General features: G+C 31.5%; 2 protein-coding genes across 3 annotated transcripts in view; one reads left to right on the forward strand and one right to left on the reverse strand.

Annotated features, from left to right (window-relative positions):
* The window catches only part of LOC139480884 (trifunctional purine biosynthetic protein adenosine-3-like), a 483,263-nt gene extending 470,225 nt beyond the window's left edge, over positions 1–13,038 (reverse strand). Inside the window, exon 1 of the mRNA XM_071263816.1 lies at positions 12,817–13,038. The gene's annotated coding sequence lies outside the window, so the exon portion shown is untranslated. The remainder of the gene's footprint in view (positions 1–12,816) is intronic.
* LOC139480885 (vesicular glutamate transporter 3-like) overlaps positions 1–26,422 on the forward strand; it is a 48,038-nt gene that overhangs the window by 12,015 nt on the left and 9,601 nt on the right. For both annotated transcript variants that reach the window (XM_071263822.1, XM_071263821.1), the window contains exon 8: positions 714–840. In XM_071263822.1, coding sequence (XP_071119923.1) covers positions 714–840 — 127 coding nt within the window. The remainder of the gene's footprint in view (positions 1–713; positions 841–26,422) is intronic.

Genomic DNA, 26,422 nt, shown 5'->3' on the forward strand with positions numbered 1-26,422 from the left:
TGTTTAAATGGATGTGACTTGAGCAAGAATAGAAATTAACAGTATCAGTAAACAGAAATCCATTATCTAACAGATAAAAAAAGAGCTCACACTGTACAACTCATCACTGCCATTCAAACTTCTAAGGCTCCGTGTTGAAGGCCTTACTTTAACCTATAATGGTTTACTTTTTAAATTGTTATTTGTATGGAGAGTTGTCTCATTGGCACTCACACCACATCTTCCTATATCTATTCTAACCAAATATGAAGTAAATTCGTTACTGGATATGAAGTCAGTATATAAATTGAGAAAATGGGCAATTCATTGTTTACTTGAAAGAAGAAAACGGGATAGATAGAATATGAAGGATAGAGGCAGATTTGTTTCCATACAACAGGTCACCTATTTCATTAAAAATGTTGCGAGCTTGACACTGTACCCACAACGTATTTTACGGAGGTTGCTGGCTTAATTGAATGCTAAAACTGGCTGCGAGTTTGTGTCTGGTTTGTTAAAAAAAGCGAAATCTACTGTGATATGATACACATTTCTCATACCTTCATTGCTATATGTTATCAACTACACAATAACTCTGATCACTCTTGGACCAACAAGCATATCATTGCATGATACGAATGACCATCTTAGATTTGAATGGAGAACATAATTTTATGAAGTTCTTACCACTGAGGGACTGTGAACATTTTTTGAATTTAAAATTGATATTTTAGTCAGGTTCCTATTCTTCAATACCTCATATAGTGAAAGTTTTAGTAGCTTTTGGAAGTGGTTACATGGCTGATTTGTTACTACTGCGATGTTCACCTACTGTTGTCAGAAAGCTGTTAACTGGTATAGGTAAGACTGCTCAAACATTAGTTACATTATATTTGATTAGAAAGAATGATTGTTTTACAAGCTCTATGTACTAGTTTCAGTTAGTTTTAATACTATTGACGTAATCCATATGTTTATAATCTGTTTACATTGTTTAAGCACTACTGATTTTAAAGACTTGTGAACCATTGGGAAATTCATTTTTCTGGGGAATGAATCTTAGAAATAACTGTTTTTGGTTTTATATCTTACAGAATTTAAGTCTAATTTATATTCCATTGGTTACATAACTTTGCTATTTTGAATCATATTGTTATATCGAATAGCATTAGTATATATACTACTTCCGTCTGTTTTATCATGATCTTTTATGTATGTAATACGTATTTACTAAGTATACCTTTATGTTGTAAAACATTTGGTTAATGAACATTTGAATAGCACATGTAGCAGGCGTCAACCAAGGATTATAAACTTTGCTTCAAACACAATTGTGAAACAGGTGTTTGTGTTGACTTACTTACTTTACTAATCAGAACTTTTTTTAAATGTATGAGACAAAATCAATGGTGTGGATGATGCTAAATGAGTGTCCTCTTTCAGTACCCAAACAGACCGACGGACGTCAAATTTATCTCGTACGACCGAGGAACGTTAATGTTTTTTTTAAAAAAAGACAATAATGAATTAGTAAATATGTGGAAGTTAAATATACTAAATTTAAGATAAACGTCCCCGTTAATTCAAAAAATTTAACAAATTAAGCGGTGCACAGTAGTATCTACATTTAATGGCAGCAGTCTTTGTGTCTTTGTTGTTGTGAAGGATGTATGTATACCTTGCGACGTCCGGTAGAGTTTTTGTTAAATGTTTGTCTGCTTGGTATCGATCAGTTAAGCCCTTTCGACTGATTTTTAGAGTTCGCTCTTATTGCGTAAACCCCTGAGGGTTTACGCAGTATATATTGGACGATGTCCGTAGTCTTTCGGAACACCGGATGTTATTCGGAATACATCTGTTCTTTCTATGGCCACCTGTCATATACATGCGCAATAGCTTAATTATTAATTGACCTGTTGAATAAGCATTAGCATCTTTAAGTTGCTATAGAGATATGTTACACTTGATGAGAAAAAACTATGACGCAAGCTACTTTAATGAACATTTGAATACTTCCTTGCACCATAGATGTAATACCCAAGCTGCTAATATTTACCGTACATATATATGCGTATTTATTTTAAGGTTTATGTACCCTTCTGTAGCCATTTTTGTACGAACTTTTCAAACTTCAATTGTATCAAAACTACAGATATAATGAATAATAGAGATAGGCCATTTTGTACATATTCCAAGGGGAAACTTGATGCAAAGCATTATTTTTTACTGTTCCATTGCATTTAATAAAAAAAAGAGGACTTTGTGGCAAATAAATCAAGATTTTTATAGAAAATCCACAGCCTTTATCCTTGTACTCTCATATTTGGCAATTTGATGACTGATAGATATAGGATTATTGCATGCAGTGCTAGCATTGATTTCCATAAAATAAGTTTATAAATGTAGTTATTGGTTAAGACAAGTATAAATATGGCCAAAATCAAGTACACCTTTTAGGGTGCGCCCGACTTTAGTGACTCAGCACGAGGTGTTTTGGAATTTACAGGTTACTTAGAACTTTTTGTAAAAAATAAACACTAGCACATCATAGAAAATCAAGTGAGTAATTTATGTTTCAAATTTTATAACAAAAATCTCTGTATTAAAGGCTGTGGATTTTCTATAAAAATCTTGATTTATTTGCCACAAAGTCCTCTTTTTCTATCAAATGCAATGAAACAGTAAAAAATGATGCTTTGCATCAAGTTTCCCCTTGGAACATGTACTAAATGGCCTATCTCTATTATTTATTATATCTTTAGCTTTGATACAATTGAGGTTTGAAAAATTCGTACAAAAATGGCTACAGAAGGGTACATAAACCTTAATTAGAGTCAAACGTACCGTTGTTGAGGGGGTACCACGATTTCCCGAGAACTACGAGAACAACATAATATCCCGAAAACAAGATTATATATCCCTTCCAATGCTCGTGGAAAAGTTTCGGTGCAGATGCATGGCTATCCGGGTGCTACTATCAAAAGGTTAATTACTGAAATTGAATCAGGCTTATTTGTACATTATGCGCCTCATGTTGTCATATGTCAAATTGGCTCAAACGATTGCAGTAATTTACAATTTGATGAGACTGCTTTCGAAAAGGACTTAAATACTTTTATTGGAGCTTGCCTTTCGAGGGGAGTTGCAATTGTATTCATGTCCGTTTTGCAGCGGTCTAGATTTCGCGTCCGACTCACTCCCGAAATATACAATGCCCGAAGAGACGTAGTTAATCGAATGATGTTGAACAAAGCTGTTCAAAATCCTTTAGTTTTCTATTTCAAACCGGTTAATGTATATCGAAAGGAGTACGAGGCGTTAGACGGAGTGCACTTCACGGAGAAAGGGTACCGGGCCTTTCTTCTCGCTCTGAAAAAATCACTCAGTTGGTTTATTAACCGTGTTAGTAAGCGAATTGATTGATCTTTTTAAAGCGACGTTCAAATGACAGTCAGTAGGATGTGAATATGTTATATATGCTGTAAATACGCTTTTAATTTTTTTGTATTATTTATTTATATCGTAAGAGTTTAATTATTATTATTGTTGGGTAATAAAAAGTAGAATTGTATTGCATTGTGTAGCGTTTGTTTGTTTAATGTATTGCACTGTGTAGCGTTGTATTTACTGTTTGATTAATGTATATTTATAAATTTATTTTTTTGTCATTGCTTGAACCTTGAAACTCATGTCTTGTGATTTTTTGTAATGCCGACTATAACTAATAGTATTAAAATGTTATAGACCTGAATTGGTAATAAATTAATAATCTTATCTCTAGGCTTTGAATATACATGTCATAAGTGGATATACTAATTAACAAGTTATTGTAAAAGTTGGTGGACACGTGCCTGTAATCGTTGTTAATTGGAAAGATCATAGGTCATAATAAATATATCACAGATTACTTACACATAAAATATTACTCCTAAAATAGATACAAATCAGCACCAATAACACAAAGGACACATTAAATGCCATTATCGAAATATATGTAAAAAAAAAATGCCTACCTTTTCAATGATTTTACCCCGTCGAACTCTTCATTAGTGAAACAACAATTCTCACATAGAAAAGACAGGTTAGCATCAGACCATTTCTGTAACAATACATCACTCATGGGTACACATTTGGTATGGACCCATTTCTCACAGCCAGTGCACTGAATTGCATCAATGACACAATCATCAGTACATTCAGTACATTTTATACACGGATATTTCATTTCCTCTGACATTTTGGAAGAATAAGCACCAAAATCGTAAATTACTTTTTATATGCAAAATGTTACTAAAATAATACCAAGCCGTTGTCTTCATATTTCTTTGATGAACAAAATTTGAGAAAATTGAAATTTTTGTATTTTGTATTAAAACAACACCAAGCTTTAGTTTAAAAGGAGATATTTGGAGAAAATTGTCCAGTAATTACAGCATTTAATAAGAAAACAATATAATTACTAAGATTTTGGATCATTTTGAAAACATGTTATTTTAGTAAAAACTTTGACGAATCATAATTTATTTCATTTTATTAACAATAACAATAACGATATAAATAAAATTTATTAACAATAGAGACATATAATTAATTAACAACAATCAGTTTTATATGAATGTTTAACATTTTTTTTTTAATAAAATCTATTCTTTCAGTACATTTGATACTTTTCTTTTCTGTCAGTTCTTCTAAGATCTTCTAATACTTTGATTTTCTTAAGTTGTCTACCTTTAGAATGTCCGCCATATTGTGCCAACAAGGATTTTGCATACAAGACATAGAAAATGATTTTTTGACCTGAAATTGCATTTTTATTGAATAAAAACGAGTATTATCTCTTATTAATATTCTTTATTATTGTAAAAAGTAGTAAAAACACAATAAAAACACCTATAACACAATTAAAAATCTTGTTCTCGGGATATATAATCTTGTTTTCGGGTTATTATGTTGTTCTCGTAGTTCTCGGGAAATCGTGGTACCGGTTAATGTATATCGAAAGGAGTACGAGGCGTTAGACGGAGTGCACTTCACGGAGAAAGGGTACCGGGCCTTTCTTCTCGCTCTGAAAAAATCACTCAGTTGGTTTATTAACCGTGTTAGTAAGCGAATTGATTGATCTTTTTAAAGCGACGTTCAAATGACAGTCAGTAGGATGTGAATATGTTATATATGCTGTAAATACGCTTTTAATTTTTTTGTATTATTTATTTATATCGTAAGAGTTTAATTATTATTATTGTTGGGTAATAAAAAGTAGAATTGTATTGCATTGTGTAGCGTTTGTTTGTTTAATGTATTGCACTGTGTAGCGTTGTATTTACTGTTTGATTAATGTATATTTATAAATTTATTTTTTTGTCATTGCTTGAACCTTGAAACTCATGTCTTGTGATTTTTTGTAATGCCGACTATAACTAATAGTATTAAAATGTTATAGACCTGAATTGGTAATAAATTAATAATCTTATCTCTAGGCTTTGAATATACATGTCATAAGTGGATATACTAATTAACAAGTTATTGTAAAAGTTGGTGGACACGTGCCTGTAATCGTTGTTAATTGGAAAGATCATAGGTCATAATAAATATATCACAGATTACTTACACATAAAATATTACTCCTAAAATAGATACAAATCAGCACCAATAACACAAAGGACACATTAAATGCCATTATCGAAATATATGTAAAAAAAAAATGCCTACCTTTTCAATGATTTTACCCCGTCGAACTCTTCATTAGTGAAACAACAATTCTCACATAGAAAAGACAGGTTAGCATCAGACCATTTCTGTAACAATACATCACTCATGGGTACACATTTGGTATGGACCCATTTCTCACAGCCAGTGCACTGAATTGCATCAATGACACAATCATCAGTACATTCAGTACATTTTATACACGGATATTTCATTTCCTCTGACATTTTGGAAGAATAAGCACCAAAATCGTAAATTACTTTTTATATGCAAAATGTTACTAAAATAATACCAAGCCGTTGTCTTCATATTTCTTTGATGAACAAAATTTGAGAAAATTGAAATTTTTGTATTTTGTATTAAAACAACACCAAGCTTTAGTTTAAAAGGAGATATTTGGAGAAAATTGTCCAGTAATTACAGCATTTAATAAGAAAACAATATAATTACTAAGATTTTGGATCATTTTGAAAACATGTTATTTTAGTAAAAACTTTGACGAATCATAATTTATTTCATTTTATTAACAATAACAATAACGATATAAATAAAATTTATTAACAATAGAGACATATAATTAATTAACAACAATCAGTTTTATATGAATGTTTAACATTTTTTTTTTAATAAAATCTATTCTTTCAGTACATTTGATACTTTTCTTTTCTGTCAGTTCTTCTAAGATCTTCTAATACTTTGATTTTCTTAAGTTGTCTACCTTTAGAATGTCCGCCATATTGTGCCAACAAGGATTTTGCATACAAGACATAGAAAATGATTTTTTGACCTGAAATTGCATTTTTATTGAATAAAAACGAGTATTATCTCTTATTAATATTCTTTATTATTGTAAAAAGTAGTAAAAACACAATAAAAACACCTATAACACAATTAAAAATCTTGTTCTCGGGATATATAATCTTGTTTTCGGGTTATTATGTTGTTCTCGTAGTTCTCGGGAAATCGTGGTACCGTTGTTGGGTATATAAGTGTTTATCGAGACTATATGTATATTTGATATCCTCTGGGACTATATTACTTATATATTTTGTCACAGATATCCTACATCAGTAGGTGATGCGTTAATTTTTTCTGAAGCACAAGCTGTGCTCCAATACGAGATAAGATTTTAAGAGATTGTCAGAGAATAGATGAGGCGTTTGTATGATATTAAATTTTGCCAATTTAGCGAAATAAAAAAAGAGCGTAGTCCATTTAAGCAGCTTTTAAATTCTTAACAGAATAAGATGCGGTTATACGGTTGCCAGTCATTGCTCACCTCCACTTCATTTGAGCCCTATTGGATAGTTGTCTCCGAGTTTGGCAATCATATTTCCATAATTTTTTTTATCAATGTTATATTCTTATATGAAAACAATGCCAGTTAACCCTGGAAATTAAGACAAAATTCAAAAGGCACATTTTGAGTGTGTTAAATCAGTGAAATATTATAAGCGTCTGGCCAATTAAAAGCAAAATTGTGATCAATGAATACGCGTGATACGGTGCTTTTTGTCCGCAATTCGCTTTTTGTTCGCTTTTGCTCTTTGTCCGATTATTTTGTTTTTTGTCCGACACTTTTGCTTTTTGTCCGTTGCTTTATGTCCGTTTTGCTTTTTGTCTGATTATTTTGCTTTTTGTCCGACACTTTTGCTTTTTTGGCCAGTGAATCTAATGGCGAATGGTCACTATGTCTAATGGCAAATGGTCACTATGTCCAATGGCAAATGGCCCGTGAATCTGATGGCAAATGGTCACCATGTCTAATGGCGAATAGCCAGTGAATCTAATGGCAAATTGTCACTATGTCTAATGGTAATTGGTCACCAAGTCTTGTGGCAAATGGTCAGTGGACCTAATGGCAAATGGTCAGTGGATCTAATGGCGAATGGTCACTATGTCTAATGGCAAATGGTTACTATGTCCAATGGCAAATGGCCCGTGAATCTGATGGCAAATGGTCACCATGTCTAATGCCGGCGAATTGCCAGTGAATCTAATGGCAAATGGTCAATATGTCCAATGGTAAATGGCCAGTGAATCTAATTGCAAATGGTCACCATGGCAAATGGTCAGTGAATCTAATGGCAAATAGTCACCATGTCTAATGGCAATTGGTCAGTAAATCTAATGGCAAATGATCACCATGTTGGATGGCAAATTGTCAGTGAATCTAATGGCAAATGGTCACTATGTCTAATGGCAATTGGTCACCAAGTCTTGTGGCAAATGGTCAGTGGACCTAATGGCAAATGGTCAGTGGATCTAATGGCGAATGGTCACTATGTCTAATGGCAAATGATCACTATGTCCAATGGCAAATGACCCGTGAATCTGATGGCAAATGGTCACCATGTCTAATGGCGAATTACCAGTGAATCTAATGGCAAATAGTTACCATGTCTACTTAGATTCACTGGTCATTTGCAATTAGACTTTGTGACCATTTGCCACTAGATCCACTGACCATTTGCCATTTAATTTAGACAAAGTGACCACTTGCCACAAGACTTCGTGACCAATTGCCATTAGACTTCGTCAAGTCTGTAGGGCGGAAAAAAGTAGAAGTTATTAGGTCTTTCCACTTTTCTGTCGGAAGACCTATTGTTTTTCTTCTGATTATTTTTTTTTTCTTGCGCCTAATTTTGTTCTTGCGATTAATATTTGTTTCGCAATATATCGCTTAGATATTTGGTATATGATATCGAACAGTTTATGCGCTATTGAAATTTACCCTGCGTAACTGAATACTTTTCTTTGTAGGAGTTATCTCCCCAAACACTGTTTTCCTTGTGATCACGACTCCTTCGCAACCGTAAAAGATTACGACAAATTTATTTTATAAAATTGCTCGTTATATCCTTCGCATGATTCGTCCAATTTCGACCGAAGCAATATGAACGCTCCATATGAGAGTTATTTCCCCTTTTGTATTTGAAATTTTGAAATGTATTTTAAACTGGAACACCATAAGTGATAGAGACCTAGGATCTTTTGATTTGTGGTCCTTGGTTCAAAAAAATGAAAATTAGGTCAAGGTCAAAGGTCAAGGTCATATTCTAATTTTTTAATTAGGCTTATTTCCACTTATTTCCAGAAACCGTATAAGATATCAACAAATTATTTTGACTAAATTGTTAGTTGCGACATGTCGTAACTTAATAATTTTAGTTGAAAGGGTGCGTAGACAATGAATGGGAGTTTTTGCCCCTATCATATCTAAAATTATGTGTAAAGTGATATAACTTATTAACCATACGTATTAGAGGACTAGGGTCTTTTGATTTGATATCCTCAGTTTGTGACCTTGAAGAAATTGAGGTCAAGGTCATAGGTTAATTTGACGTTCTTGATTTTGACCTTTGCTTTAAATTCATATCTATACATCATAAAGCCATATGAACTGACATTTTAGACTTATATTTTAATATCAAAATAGATATTAACTGGTGGAAAGACGTTCAATTGTTCTCTGAACCATTGGTTTTTAATTGTTATTTGTTTTCTTCACTGAAATGCAATACTTTTAATACTAATCCGTAAATGGGATAAAATGTTCGGTATATTTTTTATTAATAGAGTATGCATGTACCATCAAAGAAAGATGAATGTAGTCTGTACTCGGAGTAGTTTTTTGTACTCTCAACACAGCAATTTTTGTCCATTTGTTATAATGAACCTTAAACTCGCTAAAATCATTTAATAAATATAAAAACGAAAGCAATGCGCATGTATGGAATCATATATGATTGTTTGCTTTGTCTATATGCCATTTTGTTTTGAAAAAAAATCCGACACATTGATTAGCCATGAAAGCCCTTAAAAAGTTTTAAGTAGTCTGTGTTGATGTGTAAAAGATAAAAGAAAATTGATTTCCGAAAATAAAATGATAATTGTGAACAATTTTAATATATTTTGACAAAAATATACAGTCAGTAGGAAAAGAAAAATTTGAATAGAAAGTTAGAATTTTGTTTGTAATAGCGACATGATACACTTTGTTTTGCACATAACATTATATCCTCTGTAAGCTGAGAGCTGGACCTTAATGTTTATCATATTTCTCTTAAAAACCCTGCGTAAATTATGTATTATTTTTTTTAAACTTGATATGTATGAAACATATTCTGCTAGTCTGTAAACCAATATTTTTTTACTTGGAACAACGACCCCAACACTAACCCCTTTTTCCAACAAAAATAAAACTATAAAACAATCAAAGTAAAGAATAAAAACAAATAATAATTAAAAACCAATTATTCAGAGAACAGTTGAAGGCCTTTCCACCAGTTTATATATATTTTGATATTAAAATATAAAAAATCAGTCTAAAATGTCAGTTCATATGGCTTAATGATGTATAGATATGAATTTAAAGCAAAGGTCAAAATCTAGAACGTCAAATTAACCTATGACCTTGACCTCAATTTCAAGGTCACAAACTGAGGATTTCAAATCAAAAGACCCTAGTCTCTAATATGTATGGTTAATAAGTGATATCACTTTAAATATAATTTAAGATTAAATATAATTTAAGATATGATAGGGGCTAAAACTCCCGTTCATTGTTTACGCACCCTTTCAACTAAAATTATTTAGTTACCACATGTCGCAACTAACAATTTATACAAAATAATTTGTCGATTATGGTGTTCCAGTTTAAAATACATTTCAAAATTTCAAATACAAAAAGGGAAATAACTCTCATACGGAGCGTTCATATTGCTTCGGTCGAAATTGGACAAATCATGCGAAGGATATAACTAGCAATTTTATAAAATAAATTTGTTGTAATCTTTTACGGATGCAAAGGAGTTGTGATCACAAGGAAAACAGTGTTTGGGGATAACTCCTACAAAGAAAAGTATTCGGTTATGCAGGGTAAATTTCAAAAGCGCATAAACTGTTCATTATCATATACCAAATATCTAAGCCACATATTGCGAAACAAATGTTTATCGCAAGAACAAAATTTGGCGGAAGAAAAAAAAAAATAATTAAAAACCAATTGTTCAGAGAACAATTGAAGGTCTTTCCACCAGTTAATATCTATTTTGATATTAAAATATAAAAAATCGATATTAAAATATAAAAAATCAGTCTAAAATGTCAGTTCATATATATGGCTTTATGATGTATAGATATGAATTTAAAGCAAAGGTCAAAATCTAGAACGTCAAATTAACCTATGACCTTGACCTCAATTTCAAGGTCACAAACTGAGGATTTCAAATCAAAAGACCCTAGTCTCTAATATGTATGGTTAATAAGTTATATCACTTTAAACATAATTTAAGACATGATAGGGGCTAAAACTCCCATTCATTGTTTACGCACCCTTTCAACTAAAATTATTTAATGACCACATGTCGCAACTAACAATTTATACAAAATAATTTGTCGATATCTTATAAAGTTAATGAAAATGAGTGAAAATAAGACAAATTCAAAAATTAGAATATGACCTTGACCTTTGACCTTGACCTAATTTTCATTTTTTTGGACCAAGGACCTCAAATCAAAAGATTCTAGGTCTCTATCACTTATGGTGTTCCAGTTTAAAATACATTTCAAAATTTCAAATACAAAAAGGGAAATAACTCTCATATGGAGCGTTCATATTGCTTCGGTCGAAAATGGACGAATCATGCGAAGAATATAACGAGCAATTTTATAAAATAAATTTGTCGTAATCTTTTACGGTTGCGAAGGAGTTGTGGACACAAGGAAAACAGTGTTTGGGGAGATAACTCCTACAAAGAAAAGTATTCGGTTATGCAGGGTAAATTTCAAAAGCGCATACACTGTTCGATATCATATACCAAATATCTAAGCGACATATTGCGAAACAAATGTTTATCGCAAGAACAAAATTAGGCAGAAGAAAAAAAAAATAATCAGAAGAAAAACAATAGGTCTTTCCACAGAAAAGTGGAAAGACCTAATTAAAAACCAATTGTTCAGAGAACAATTGAAGGGTCTTTCCACCAGTTAATATCAAATATTAAAATCAGTCTAAAATGTCAGTTCATATGGCTTTATGATGTATAGATATGAATTAAAAGCAAAGGTCAAAATCTAGAACGTCAAATTAACTTATGACCTTGACCTCAATTTCAAGGTCACAAACTGAGGATATCAAATCAAAAGACCCTAGGTCTCTAATACGTATGGTTAATAAGTTATATCACTTTACACATAATTTTAGATATGATAGGGGCAAAAACTCCCATTCATTGTCTACGCACCCTTTCAACTTAAATTATTAAGTTACGACATGTCGCAACTAACAATTTAGTCAAAATATTTTGTCGATATCTTATCAGTTTCTGGAAATGAGTGGAAATAAGCCTAATTAAAAAATTAGAATATGACCTTGACCTTTGACCTTGACCTAATTTTCATTTTTTTGGACCAAGGACCTCAAATCAAAAGATCCTAGGTCTCTATCACTTATGGTGTTCCAGTTTAAAATACATTTCAAAATTTCAATTACAAAAGGGGAAATAACTCTCATATGGAGCGTTCGAAATTGGACAAATCATGCAAAGGATATAACGAGCAATTTTATAAAATAAATTTGTTGTAATCTCTTACGGTTGCGAAGGAGTCGTGATCACAAGGAAAACAGTGTTTGGGGAGATAACTCCTACAAAGAAAAGTATTCGGTTACGCAGGGTAAATTTCAAAAGCGCATAAACTGTTCCATATCATATCCAAATATCTAAGCGACATATTGCAAAACAAATATTTATCGCAAGAACAAAATTAGGCGGAAGAAAAAAAAAATAATCAGAAGAAAAACAATAGGTCTTTCCACAGAAAAGTGGAAAGACCTAATCAGAAGAAAAACAATAGGTCTTTCCACAGAAAAGTGGAAAGACCTAATTAGAACTCAGCAAATATCATCTATGCAATAGTACATAACCGATGTTTAAATTTTATACATCCTCTATTCTAATTTGACCTTTATTTTAAGAATAATTTTGATTTTATAATTATATGATCATTGAGTGCAAAGGCACAAATTTTCAAAAGTATTTAATTTTAAAAAGGAAGTAAAACTAACAAACCTTTCGGATATCTACATACAGATAATATTTACATAACATCTTTAAAATTTCAACTTACAAACTACTGTCTGTAGGACTGTCACAAGCAAGAAAAGGAAAACTCCCAGTCGTGCATCCATGATTCCGGCTGTTTGAGTCTCATGTGATGCAAAGTTGCTTATATACCCTTCATAAACCCACGTGTGGACACGTACATTGATCAGATATATTGACGAATTCGGGTACGTATTTGTCAATCGAAGTCAATTTAATATTATCCTTCCAATTTGAAAAAAAAGGTTTTAAAAGAATTGGCGAAACAGGTTGTGTTGTTTACGCACAAGATATATTAAAAAATTGACAATAATTACACTTTAAGATTGATGATTGTATCAAAATTAAAAAAACAAAAAAAACTTGTATATATATTTTTTTGATATGTTATACATAATCATCAGTAAATTAAATGAAGTAACATGAGTTATTGATTGTATCTTCTAATAGGTTATAGGCTATCTATATTAAAATGATACTATTGTCCATCCGTAAATACTAATTTAAACATTGTAATTACATGTCTAATATACCTTCTCATATATCTGAAATTATCATTATTTCCGAATATTGCATCTCCTTGTTTTGGCTACGTAACACATGTTTTAATTGTATTTTAAATACAATTATATTTCACCGATGTGATAACTTACACCGACGCATGTTGAATTTGAATAGTGTATTGCTTCTTTTTATTCGAAAAATAATTTTTGGAAGTTACACATGTAGAATAAGGTCAAACAAAATTTTTTAATAAGTTGAAGCTTGAGAATATTGTTTGAAATTGAAAAATTCCATGCAGTTTTCCAAAAACGAAAATTTGTTTTATTCATCTTTATAGTCTGTGTGAACTGTGCTATATATATTTAATTTTTTGTAAACGTCAGGCAATTTAGAAGAAGTTCAAATTTGACCGAAAAATAACCAAACCAACTTAATCATCCAATTTGAAGTAACGTTCATCTTGAGGTAGGAATGGTAGCTCTTTGGTTTCTGTGTGTCTGTCTGGTAATTCGAGTAATCTCCAGATATCTTTTGGTTAGAATGATAGCAAATTACGGAGTTAGTTCCCCTCAATTGGTAATTTCTAGTGCATTTCAACCAAATATATTTTGAATTACCAGAACAGGAAAAGGAAATGAATGTTATATTTGTGCACTATTATACATTGTATTATTATTTATTCATTTTTTTTCTCGTCTTGAATAAGTACAATGTATTTAAAAAATACCGCTAGTCGGCATTTCATTTTTGAAATAGAATGCAGTATGTTTTTATGGAAATTAGAAAGCCAAGCTTCAATGTATTACGCTAGAATATATTCATGACTAGAATTTCAGTTGATTGATCTTTTACTGCTGCTGATTTTGTTTCCCTTTTTTTTCTTTTGTTATTGTTGATAGTTTCTCTTTTATCATGCTTTTTACCCCAACAACACAGACATGGGTAAAAATCGTAATTCAAACTCCAGTACTTATTTAAGAATTGTACTTTATTTAAGAAATAATTGATGCCAGCTATACTTTATTGTAGTTTTAACATGGGTAGGCATTATATTCTTGATTATTTTTGCCAGAGTGATAATCAATTATTTCGATTCTGATTAGGTCATTTACGGTAATTTGAATGAATGAATGAATGAATACTTTATTTGCAAGAAGCATATACATGCTATGGCAAACGAAAATATATACAATATATGACAAACAAAAGACAGCAGAGAACAGTAGTTACAGAGTATACAATAATATTATGACAATATATGCGATCTAATTTTCCAAGCTGCATTTAAATAGTTACATAGTTTTACTGTCAGAGATTTAGAATGAGCTTGTAATAAATTATCTAACTTGTGCCGATTTTGCCAAGAACAGTAGAATAAAGGTAAAAATTCTATACGCACAGATCTATACGCTGGACATGATAAAACAAAATGATACTCGTCCTCTAAAACATTCATATTACAACACATACAAATTCTGTTTTCTCTTTGAGTATTTAGATAACGACCAACTTCAACATTTAATTTAAGTGTGCCGCTACGTAGTTTTGTTAATATAGATACATTACAATGAAAATCTAAGTATTTTTCAAAACCAAATTCTAGTTTATATCGTTTATAAATACAAAGTTTATTACATTCTTCTAAAGCTGTATTCCAGCTTTGTAAAAATTGATCTTTAATACGTGTTTTTATACAATCAAATGATAATTTACTAGTATCTTGTGAAATCCATACATCATAAAATCCAAGGTTACATAACAATTTTTTTACGTTAGACGCCCAATTAATTTTACCATTATTTGCATCTTTGTACAAAAGTTTATAAACTTCATATACAATATGAGGTTTATTAGTTACAATATGAATCCAATATTTCAGGATTTTATATTTTCTCAAAATATGCAATGGCAGGTGCCCAAGTTCACCATATAAAAAATTTGTAGAGACTTTTTTACCAAGTTTCAAAATAAATCTACAAAATCTATTATATATAAGCTCTATATCACCAGCACGATGAAAACCCCATATTTCAGACCCATAACTTAAAACGGATCCAACCATACTATCGAATAGGAAAATTTGTTGTTCAGTAGTCACATATATTTGTTTCAATGAATTTATTAGTGAAGATAAAGCTCTTGATCCTTGTTGAGATAAACGCTTTTGAGTTTGTAAAAATTTTCCATTATAGTGGAGCAATACACCGAGGTATACATAGGAGTTCACAATTTCTAATTCTCTGTCGTTGTAATAAAAACGGTTTACCACAGGCCTCCATCCATTTCGGAAAACAACAACTTTTGTCTTCTCCGTGTTTACTTCTATGTTCCATTTATTACAATATAGTAGTAATTTATTCAGTAAATGTTGCAAAATATTCGTTGATTTTCCAAAAAGTACGGTATCATCAGCAAATAAGATCAAATATATTAAAAATCCATTTAGAGACACGATGTCTTTATCTGTTTCAACGGAAATATCTTGAATAATGTCGTTAATAAAAAACAAAAACAGCAAAGGCGATAAAGGTTCCCCTTGTTTTACACCAAGAAAATTGTCAAACGCATCTGACAGCACTCCTCCAGATCGTACACGAAGATGCACTGATGAATATAAAGTTTTAATAATAGAAACAAATTTGTTACTAATGCCATTCTTTAGCAGTTTGTATATCAAAATTCTTCTGTGTAGTTTATCAAAAGCCTTGCGAAAGTCCACGAAGGCACAAAAAAAGCTGAAGCTTTTGTACTAAAACATGTGATATAATTCCATGCAGTGTGAAAATGGCGTCAACAGTTGAACGACCAGGACGAAAACCAAACTGATTGTCTATTAATTTCTCTTCGTCTTCCGACCACGACAGCAAACGTTCCGTTAATATGCTAGTAAATATCTTAGAAAGAATACTCACCAACACAATCGGCCTGAAATTGTTAGGGTCTGACAAATCACCGCTTTTGGGTACAGGGATAACTATACATTCGGTCCAATTATCTGGATATATTCCATTGTCAAACATAGAGTTGAAAAGAATTTTAAAAATAGGCGCAAAGAAAAGAGGATTCGCAGCTAACATTTCACCAATTATATCATCGTTTCCCGAACTTTTGCCAGTTTTAAGTTTCTGTATAGCTTTTATAATTTCATCTTCTGTAATTTCTGAATCGAGAATATCAATACTTATTTCACCAAAGTCGGTATTGTTTAATAAATGTAAAACTTCATCACAAAGTTCTGGTGGGTTCGATCCCAAAATATTTTCGAAATAGTTCAACATCTCATTATTTTCAACTAAACATTTTGATCTGTTTTTCGGTTTTACAGCGGACCAAAACTTTCTAGGTTCCCTTTTTGCAATATTACAAAGTTCGATTCCTTTCCTTTTCTTGAAGTTAAACTGTGCATTACGTTTGACTTTATTAAATTTGTTTCTAGTCGTTATATATGAATGTCTATTTGTATCTGTCGGATGACGCATATAAAAATTTCTAGCAGTGTGAAATTCTTTTCGTGAATTTGCGCATTTCTCGTTAAACCATTCGTTATTTGGTCGTTTAACATATATATCGTCTCGAGATAAAACAGAGTGTCCAAAAACTTTATATGCACTTTTATAGATAGTTCGGGTTATCTCCTTCACTGCGTTATTAATATCAATTTCGGAAGATAGATCATTCACCAAACTCAAGAGGCTGTCACGATGAGACTGTAAAATTTCAATATACTCATCGCACTTATTGTGGTCCCATTTAATGAATTTATGGACTCGGGGGGAGGTTTTGTTGACGAATAACAGATAAGTCTAGTTCGAAGTAAACAGGCATGTGATCAGAAAATTCGTTCATAGGTAGCACTTTAAAATCATTGATTAATCTACATTCGCTCGGGGGCACTAGTAGGTAGTCATTTACACTTCTTCCTTTGTCTGTACAGAACGTAAAATTACCATTTTTGTCATTACAAAGCCTGCCATTGGCTACAACTAAACCCGTGTTAAAACACATTTGTAATAGTTTACGGCCAAATGCATTAACTGTTTTGTCCATTGAACTTCTGTCAGAAATAATGGGGTTTACAACGTGCTCAACACTTTCGACATATTTATCTAGATCGTCATTAAGTAAATCAAAGTACTGAAGTACTGAACATCAGAGGACCTCAAGTTGTGTTGAATTATTGATAAATGACAGGTGTTTATATTATACCTACCAGACAGATATGTTCACCATACAATATAGTACAAATATTAAATATAATTTGCTATCATACCTGAGATACTGACTTGAACTAGGAAACTTAACTTTGTGAATTATCAATGATTACTTGGTCAAATGAGAACTGTTAGATTGGCATTATGACCATATAGTTGCACACATACAAAAATCGCTAACATATAACTTATAATAGAAAATCAACATAGCAAACAATTCTTCGAGTAGCTATATAGTCACTCACTGAACTATGAAAAAGAGGTTCAAGACAATCATATCAAAACAGATAAATTGTAATATTGTGGCTAATTAAAAAATAAAGTGGGGAAAAATACATTGTTTTGGCGAAAGAGGTGGCGAAAAAAATAATTGACCCAGGGGAAACCCTGGGGCTAAAGATACCAGATGAACAGCAAACTCATAAACATGATAAATGGAAAATAAACTTACAATTCCAAGACTAAAACTGAAAAAGACATGCATACAAATAAAAGTACACTAGAAACAACATAGAAAACTAAAGACTGAGCAACACGAACCCCACCAAAACAGGTGATCCCAGGTGCTCCGGATGGGTAAGCAGATCCTGCTCTACAAATGGCATTTATTAACAATGTTTGTACATGTAGTATCCAGGTCTTTTTTCTGAAACATTTAGCTTTTGGATCAATTGCTAATTAAATGGATGTTAACACAGCAAGATTACTATCCCTTATTCTAGATTTTTGTTGCAGTCAACACAAACTCTTTAAATGTTCATAAATAGCTTCACTGAGTTACATTTGTATCTTGGTTTTATTGTAACACAGTCAATCATTTATCCATTATATTTTTGTATAAATCAGCAGCTATACATGTATATTGTAGGTTCTGTTTTCTAATTATTAAATGGTTCATTGTAAATATTACAATGTATTATATGTAGATAGCCATTTGCTAATGATGGTATTTTTGTTAATTGAATATCACATTTGGATAGTTTTTCAACTGTTAGGTTTTTTTACTTTGTTCTGGATTTAATACTTTGGATACCACTGGTATAGCAATGAGAACATTTTGCACTATACATGTACATATAGAACACAACTACCATATGAATGTGTCGGTCATTTGTAAGAAACCTGTAAAACAGGCCTTGTAATTTTTTGGTGTATATCTTGATTTCCCAATTGTACATTGATGTGGCCATTAGTTTTCTTGTACATGTATATATTGTTTAACATTTGACATTTCATGGCTATTTCTAACTGATTTATGTATAGTTTTTTTCTGATTGTAAAAATGTTGTATGGTTATAAGCTTTATTTCTTTTTCATCATTTTGTCTAGAGCTGGTGTCTGATTTATACCAATCATACCTCCCTTTTCTTTTTTTTTATGAATAATGACAACAGTTTGGTTTTAATTTTCATTTATGTATGTACATGTAACAATATAAAACAGTATATATACCTGTATAATCTCATTCCATCATTAATATTGGTCATTGTCGGTATATGTTTATCTTTAAGTTTAACAATGTACTGTGAAAGAGCTATCTTCTAACAGATACTTAGTATATAATGGTTATTGTGAAACCACTGATTCAAAGGACAAGTTTCACTTACTGCCCAAAATAGCCTAAACTATAAAACTCCAAAAAGTTCTCAACTTGGTTCGTAATTTGGGTCTATTTCAAAGTCTTAACACTCAATAAATCAGTTCTTTTCATAAAAGTACATTTTATGTTTCAAATTTGTCAAAATGTGATGATTTTGGGCAATTTTCAGATCTGAAAGCTTTAAGCTTTTAGGAATAAAGATTTGGCCGCTACCTACATGTACCATCCAAAATGTTTTGTAATCAAAAGAATCCAAATCTGATATATATAATTCATCAATATAAAAACTTTTTAGATCTTGGATGGCAGCCAAGTTTAATTATGCCAAAAACAATTAAAATTTTACCATAGTTATCTGTGGTATAATTTTCACAATTATTCAATGGTTTTGTTGTGTCTGATTTTCGAATAGAAAAATAAAGATGGCAAGACCTGAACAATGCCGCCTAATTTTTTTAAGTAACATATGAACAACAGAGTCAGTGTGGGGCCACTAAGCTAAACTGCCCGCTTTGCACCAGCCAATATAAATGAATGCCTAGGGTGGGAATCGAACCCACATACACCAACTCTGTTGTCCCTATATTTTTTTTTAGATATAGCGCTCATAGGTTTGTCTCAATAAAGATTTGCTTAGTTTGCTCATGCAGTATCCCAATATTGCTCTCAATAGTATAAATAGCCTCATGTGTGCTCAAATAACCATTTAGATTAGTCTCAATATTGATATATATCTAACTCAATTGAGTAGATCTAGCTCAAATTTTATTCAACATATAACTGATCATATTTGCTCAATTTAAGATCTCATGGGTGCTCATAGATAAAGTTAACTGATTGTATTTCTCATAGATATAACTAATCATATTTGCTCAATTCAAGTTCTCATATGCATGTTTGTGTGAACAAATGTCTAATATAAGTTACTAAAATTTGACATGGATATGGTTACACATTTAAATTAAATAATGCTGTAGAGTATGATAAGCACAAGTATGTCATATAATTTTGGCGATACATGTCATGTATGGTCAAAATAATACAATACTACAAGCTAAGGAAGACTTAAAAAACAGGACAGTTAATCTATATTTATATCTCCAAAACTGTAAGGTTTCTCCCAATATATCTATAGTAATTCAGTAAATGTGATTAACCCAAATTCTGACATTTCAGTGTAAAGTAAGACTCTTGATTTTACGAGCAAGAGTCTTTATACACTCAAAAAGAGTCCAACTCTATTGGAAGAAGAAAAAGTCGAAGATTCTCTGAATATTATATAAACAATAAATTCAACCAATAATTATATATTAGAATTACTTACATAGACATAGTCAAAGTCATGGCCCAAGACCACAATTAATGACCCCGCTTTTCGTTGTCCACGAATATAGTTCCTTTTAATTAGAGTGTATTTTTCCTTAATTTTTTTTCTTTCCTTTCCTCACTCATTCCTTAAATCTTTTTGGGTGGAAATGAAAGAAGAGAGGTCAAATAAATTTTTGGAGGTTGTATTTTAACTGATTTTGATATGGAATGAGTGATTAGGTCAAGTGCAAAAAGGTGATATTTACAGTTTTCGGAACATCTCTTGACTTGTCAATAGGGGTATGGATGAGTATTGGCTAAATTTGTAAAAGTGATTGCTTCAATCTTTCTGAATTTTGGATATATATTTGGACTAGGACAATACATTACACACAAAAAAAATTGGACAAAAGTGCATGGTGCAATTTTTTTAATGATGCAAAAGGTTATAAAGAACTGATAGAGGAATTAATTGTGGTCTGTGGCCTCATTACAAATTCCGCGTATTTTCCAGTCAAGGGACATATCATATAGTTGAACGGCAAACGATTTAATGGCTTCTAAGTTCAAGACATTGGTCACGTGATAAAAGGTCAGAGTTTACGATTTTTTTGAAAACGTGCATGCCTCGTGGTTTTTGGACTCGTATCGTCTTATTTGAACTCGTACATTAATAAAAACCAAAGTGTTCCATTCTAGATTGAATAAGCTTTCTTATTTTATATAATTATAATAAAAAAGTATTGTTAAAATGTTATAAATTCACGAGTGAAGTGAAACTTTTTTTCTGAAAATTTGCGTAGGTCCACGGAAAATCCGTAATAAATCCTTAAATAGGTTTGGTAACGTGTTGAGGGGTATAAAATATGAAGTAAAACCATTTTTTGCTCCTACTATTTCAATATCAGATCACAAAAACCCCGGATACGCAATTGTGTCAGTTTATTCGTGGCGAAGCGGAGATCAAAGGGAGATAACTCGGTACGCGCATCGTATGATATTGCAAGTTCACAACAGTAAATTTGAGTAAAATTAATGATTGCAGATCTATTTCGACGAGTTCTTGAATACCTTTCAATATTCTATGTTCCTCTACTGTTGGAACATTAAAATAGCCATGGAAAGGTTGAATATGACATTTTTTTTCAAGTTCTTACAGGTTTTTGAACACTTCCATAGAAGACAATTACCTACATTTTATAACAGACTGACTTTTTCTTGACAAAATACTTGAACTTATTGTATATATATATTCTCAAACACCCTTTTGGTAGATAGAAGGATACAAGATGGGTTTATCAGTCATTTGTCAGAAGAACCTGTGTTACAATAGATGCAGAAGCAGAAGATTACATTTAAACAAAAATATGGAAAAAGGGAAATAGTCTTCAAAATTGTGAGCATTTAATACCATAGATTGAAAATAAAATCAATCTGCAGTGGCCAGAAGTACATGTACAATTTTTGTTTTATTATAGCTGCTTTAAGATACAGTTGCAGATCTCAGGGAGTCTGGTGATTGGAACCTCATCTTTATGGAAGATTAATGTATTTGAATGGGATCATGCATATAGTTGGAACCACCTTTTTATCCCTGTTATTATGGTTGAGAATATCACCACTTATGTTTTAAATTTTCTGGATTCACCCTGAGATAAGAAACTACATAAGTTGTACAAGTTCTGTTGCTTGTCTTAATCTGACAAGAGAAAAAAATCTGAACATTCAAATCAAATTCAAAGACCCAGAAAGGGATTTAAAACATAATAATCAACACAAAGATAACTGAACAAAAGCAGCATTGCAATCTGCTATCCTGCAGTTATCATAAATCCTATTATATGTAATATTTGAAGTTTTGCTTTATATTTTTTCTTCTTTCTTATATTTGAATTCAAAAGTCCTGCAACCAACTAACCAACTGTAAGTCCTTTCAATTAAATTATTGATTGGATGATAACCTAAGCTGACCAGTAAATAAAATTTGAAAATGCTTTGATGAAATAAAATAGTGGTATGATGTCATTAGATATACTGAATGACTTTAAATTTAATCCAAATTCACATTTACCTGCTCTAAAATGCAGTCAATTGGACTACAAAAACCTGAGACTATACTTCAATGTATAACATAGAGATTGTGGTCACCTCCCATGTTATAGTAGTCTCAGACAAAAACAAAACTGACTTAAAAACAGTATGTTTAGAATTTTATTGAAAAAGGACAACAATGGGAAATTTATTATTCTGATATATCAGAAATAATCTCATAGTATCAAAGCAGAATGTCAGTTCTTTTAATTGAGATAACCAGTTTAATCACATTATTTATTTTTATAAAAAAACTCATATTATCTGGATTTACAATCATTGACTGAGCTTGTCATCAACTCACTGACTTTAAATGCTTTTAAAAGTTAACCTGTCAATACTAAAATAAAGAAATGTGGTTAAGACAAGATACTTTATTCAAATTAAACACTGTTATAGGGCATATGAAGAGCAAAGTAATGTACATGTATTACAATGATTTATATATAGTATATGTATTATATAATGGAACAATTATGTTGATATTAATCAGATAAATATGAAGATAACCAACTTCATTCTTAGATTTTTAACCACAGCCAGTGCAGAGCCACACATGTATTTGAAAAGGCATATAACAATTATATCTTCAATTAACTGGCAAATATTCCCAAAAGCCCAATTAAAACAATATCTGTACTCTATATATTGATAGTTTTCTGAGTTCAAACCATTTATTTTAAATTGCAACACTTTTCAATGCCTCTAGGTTTTCTTGAATGAAAAGCCAATAAGATTTGGCCCTTGTGCTGAACTTTTCAAAATTTTTTACAACTTGTTACTATATTATTATTAAATTCTTTTCTTAAAAAATTTAACTTATAAAGGGGAAACTGACATTTATGATATAGTTGCCAATGAGATAACAGTCTGGACACTTATCATCAGAGTCCAAGTCTCTTTTAGCAGTGACAGTTAAATTACAAGTCACTTTACATACATCAACAATCAATACATTCCATTGTTTTAAGGCAAATGAGGAAAATAAGAGTAACAATAGCTTTTGCCTTACTGCATGCACAAGAGAATATTAGAAATTAAAATATAAATAAGTAAATATCAGAGGCAAAAAAGACAGGACTTAGCCACTGGACTCTTAGTAAAGTATGACTTATCCTTAGGGGAGTTGATGTATACTAGAAAAAATGATGTTGATGATTTGACCCCATCAATCAGCATTTTAGCATTACATTATTGTCAATTGCTATCTGCTCTATTTGTTCCAACCTGTTATGAGAGTCAAAACGTATACCTAGGGTGGGAATTAAACCCATGTACGTTCTTTTACTTTATTGTTCTTTGTGTACATAAAATGTACATGTACATGAAATATATCAAATGCAAAAAAATGCTGTAATGTATCATTACACTCTCATTAGTTAAGGACCAAGAAAAGGAAGTCCCTGCGCCTACCTAGACGTATTTCTTGAGTAAGATTTATTATATTACTCTTGAAAGTATAACACGATAAAGGTTATTGGTAAGTATATAGTAACATCAACGTGTAATTCAGGTAAACAAACTGTCAAACATAAACAATCTACCACGTGTTTGTCTGCTGTGCTTGAATTCAAAACGACCCATCAGGCTTATTTACACGAATTGTTGCTCAATCAGACAGTTAAATATGTCCGTTTACCTTGTGGGGTCTGTTAAGAATGAATTTGCTGTTATAAATTGTGTATGCATGGAAATATAAGGAAGATAACATTGATTTTTACCGTAACTTTTGAATACACAACATTCCCAAGGTATCCCCACAAAACACATGGCTACTTTGTAACGACGGCTGGTAACGTGTAGCCACTTTCTAACGGCAAATGTAATTGGATGATATTTAAAGATCAATAATAAAATTGCTAATAAATGATTGGATACGAATTTGTGTCAGATTATAAATAGGTGAAAAAATGTAAACATTGAAATCCGCCATCTTGACGTAGGAAACAAACTAATTTTCAGTCTTGGATTAAAGGACATTGCGCACATTGCCAGCGTATCATGCATAAACAGTCATCTGCAAATATATCTTTTAATTTGTGTTTTACAATTACTTTTCTATGTTTTAGTTAATTTAATGTTTTAATTTACTACAGAATGGGACATCGTTCTCAAAGATGCCGTAGAAAAAATTATAGGTGGCGCTGTTTGTGGGCGTAAACATTTTACATACGGGTTCTTTTTTTGTCGACAAATTGACCTCTATCTGTCAGATTCAGGCGTTTGCCTTCCAACTAACTAAGTCGGAGAAGGAGCGAAAATCCGAAACAGTATCTTAAAAAACAAAAAATAGTCCCGTGTGTGTGTCAAAGTGATCAATCTACTTGTAATTTACGAAGAAAACAAATTTAACTCCAAAAATTGTTGAGATCTTTATGAAAACAAATTGTTGTTATAAAATATACACAAATAGTAACCTTATCTTTAAAGGCCTTGCAGGTTCTTGTTACTCCTACCCAATCTGCTGGTATTTTCAAAATGGCTGCGGGGGACGTGACCTGATAATTTATTTTAATATTATGACAGATTAAATTTTCCTGGTTTTGCTACGTTAATATTATAGACAAATATGCTACAAACGGTTTAAAAAGGTTACTCCTTATCAAATAATTGAAATATAATTACCTTTCTGTGTATAAATGTGTGAATTGATTTCCTCTCGATTTTCTACACGCTCGCTTTTGCCCTCTTGCGCACTCGTGGTATTCATCCGCAACAACAATTTTTCGACACGTCATTGGTATTGAAGATCGTTTGATTAATATAAAAATATTTCTAACGACAAAACATTTTCATATTATAAATTTTGCATTAAGAAAAATTAAAAAAAACTGAGTATCCATTGAAAACATGAATTTAAACATATCCAGAAATCAACGCCACTTTGCTTATTTGAATATTATACTAAAGAAATCGGATACGGGTCACGGAAATTACATTAAAATGATAGGGAATTATGAAAAAGGTCTGTTTTAATTTTAATTTAAGTGATAGACAGGTTGCCGGGGCAGAAAATTAATATACACAACAATATGCACCATTTAAACGAAACATAATGACTGTTGTTGCAAAAATACAGGTTCCTGAGCTATTTTAAAAATCGAAACGAGAGGCTTTTAACATTGCAGTGTAAAATACAGGCTAAAATGGCTGAAACGTCAAATTTGCAAACTTCGTGTTGAAAATTGGCTTACATGGTCATTACAAAAACAGGTTGCCGCGGTGAAATATAAAACTTGAATTTCCAAAGAATGAGCAAGTCCAAACCTTGTATGTGTAGTCGTTGAACTCTAGGTTCCCACGTAAAATTAAAATGTCACTATTTCAAAAAGAATAAACTCACGAAAGCACGAAAAATTCACTAAATTCGTGTTCATTGTTTTGATTTTGACCGCCTGACAACTTTACGGAAATATCAAAGTGATTGTAAATAAGGACTCTGTGACGGGCAACTTATAATATCCGTGTTTTAAAGATTTTAATGATATCAAGCCTATCAAGCCAGTCCAGTTCAAAGTACTATCACGTGGTACAATTCTCATTTACATATAATGAATATTAATTAGCAAAACCACTACTAATTTCTGGCTATGAAGAAGCGATACGGAATTTTATTCTGCACTATATAGGTCCGCGGGTCTATAATGTCGGTTATCATTCCAAAACTAATTATATATGCACCTCTTTGATCTTTGAAAAGTAGGCGATGGCAATACACCCGAGGCCCCTCAGGGGCCTCTGATGTAAAAATCACTTAATTCACCTATGCGGCTATTTAAATCTCCACATACCAAAACAATACCTTTATCACTATAGTTATTTACAATACTTTCAATAATATCGTGAAAATCTATATCACATAATTGGTAATAATTAGATCTTTCGTGTGGTACATAAGAAAAACAAATAAAAATATC

Source organism: Mytilus edulis, chromosome 7 (assembly GCF_963676685.1).
Source record: "Mytilus edulis chromosome 7, xbMytEdul2.2, whole genome shotgun sequence".
Lineage (NCBI taxonomy): Eukaryota > Metazoa > Mollusca > Bivalvia > Mytilida > Mytilidae > Mytilus > Mytilus edulis.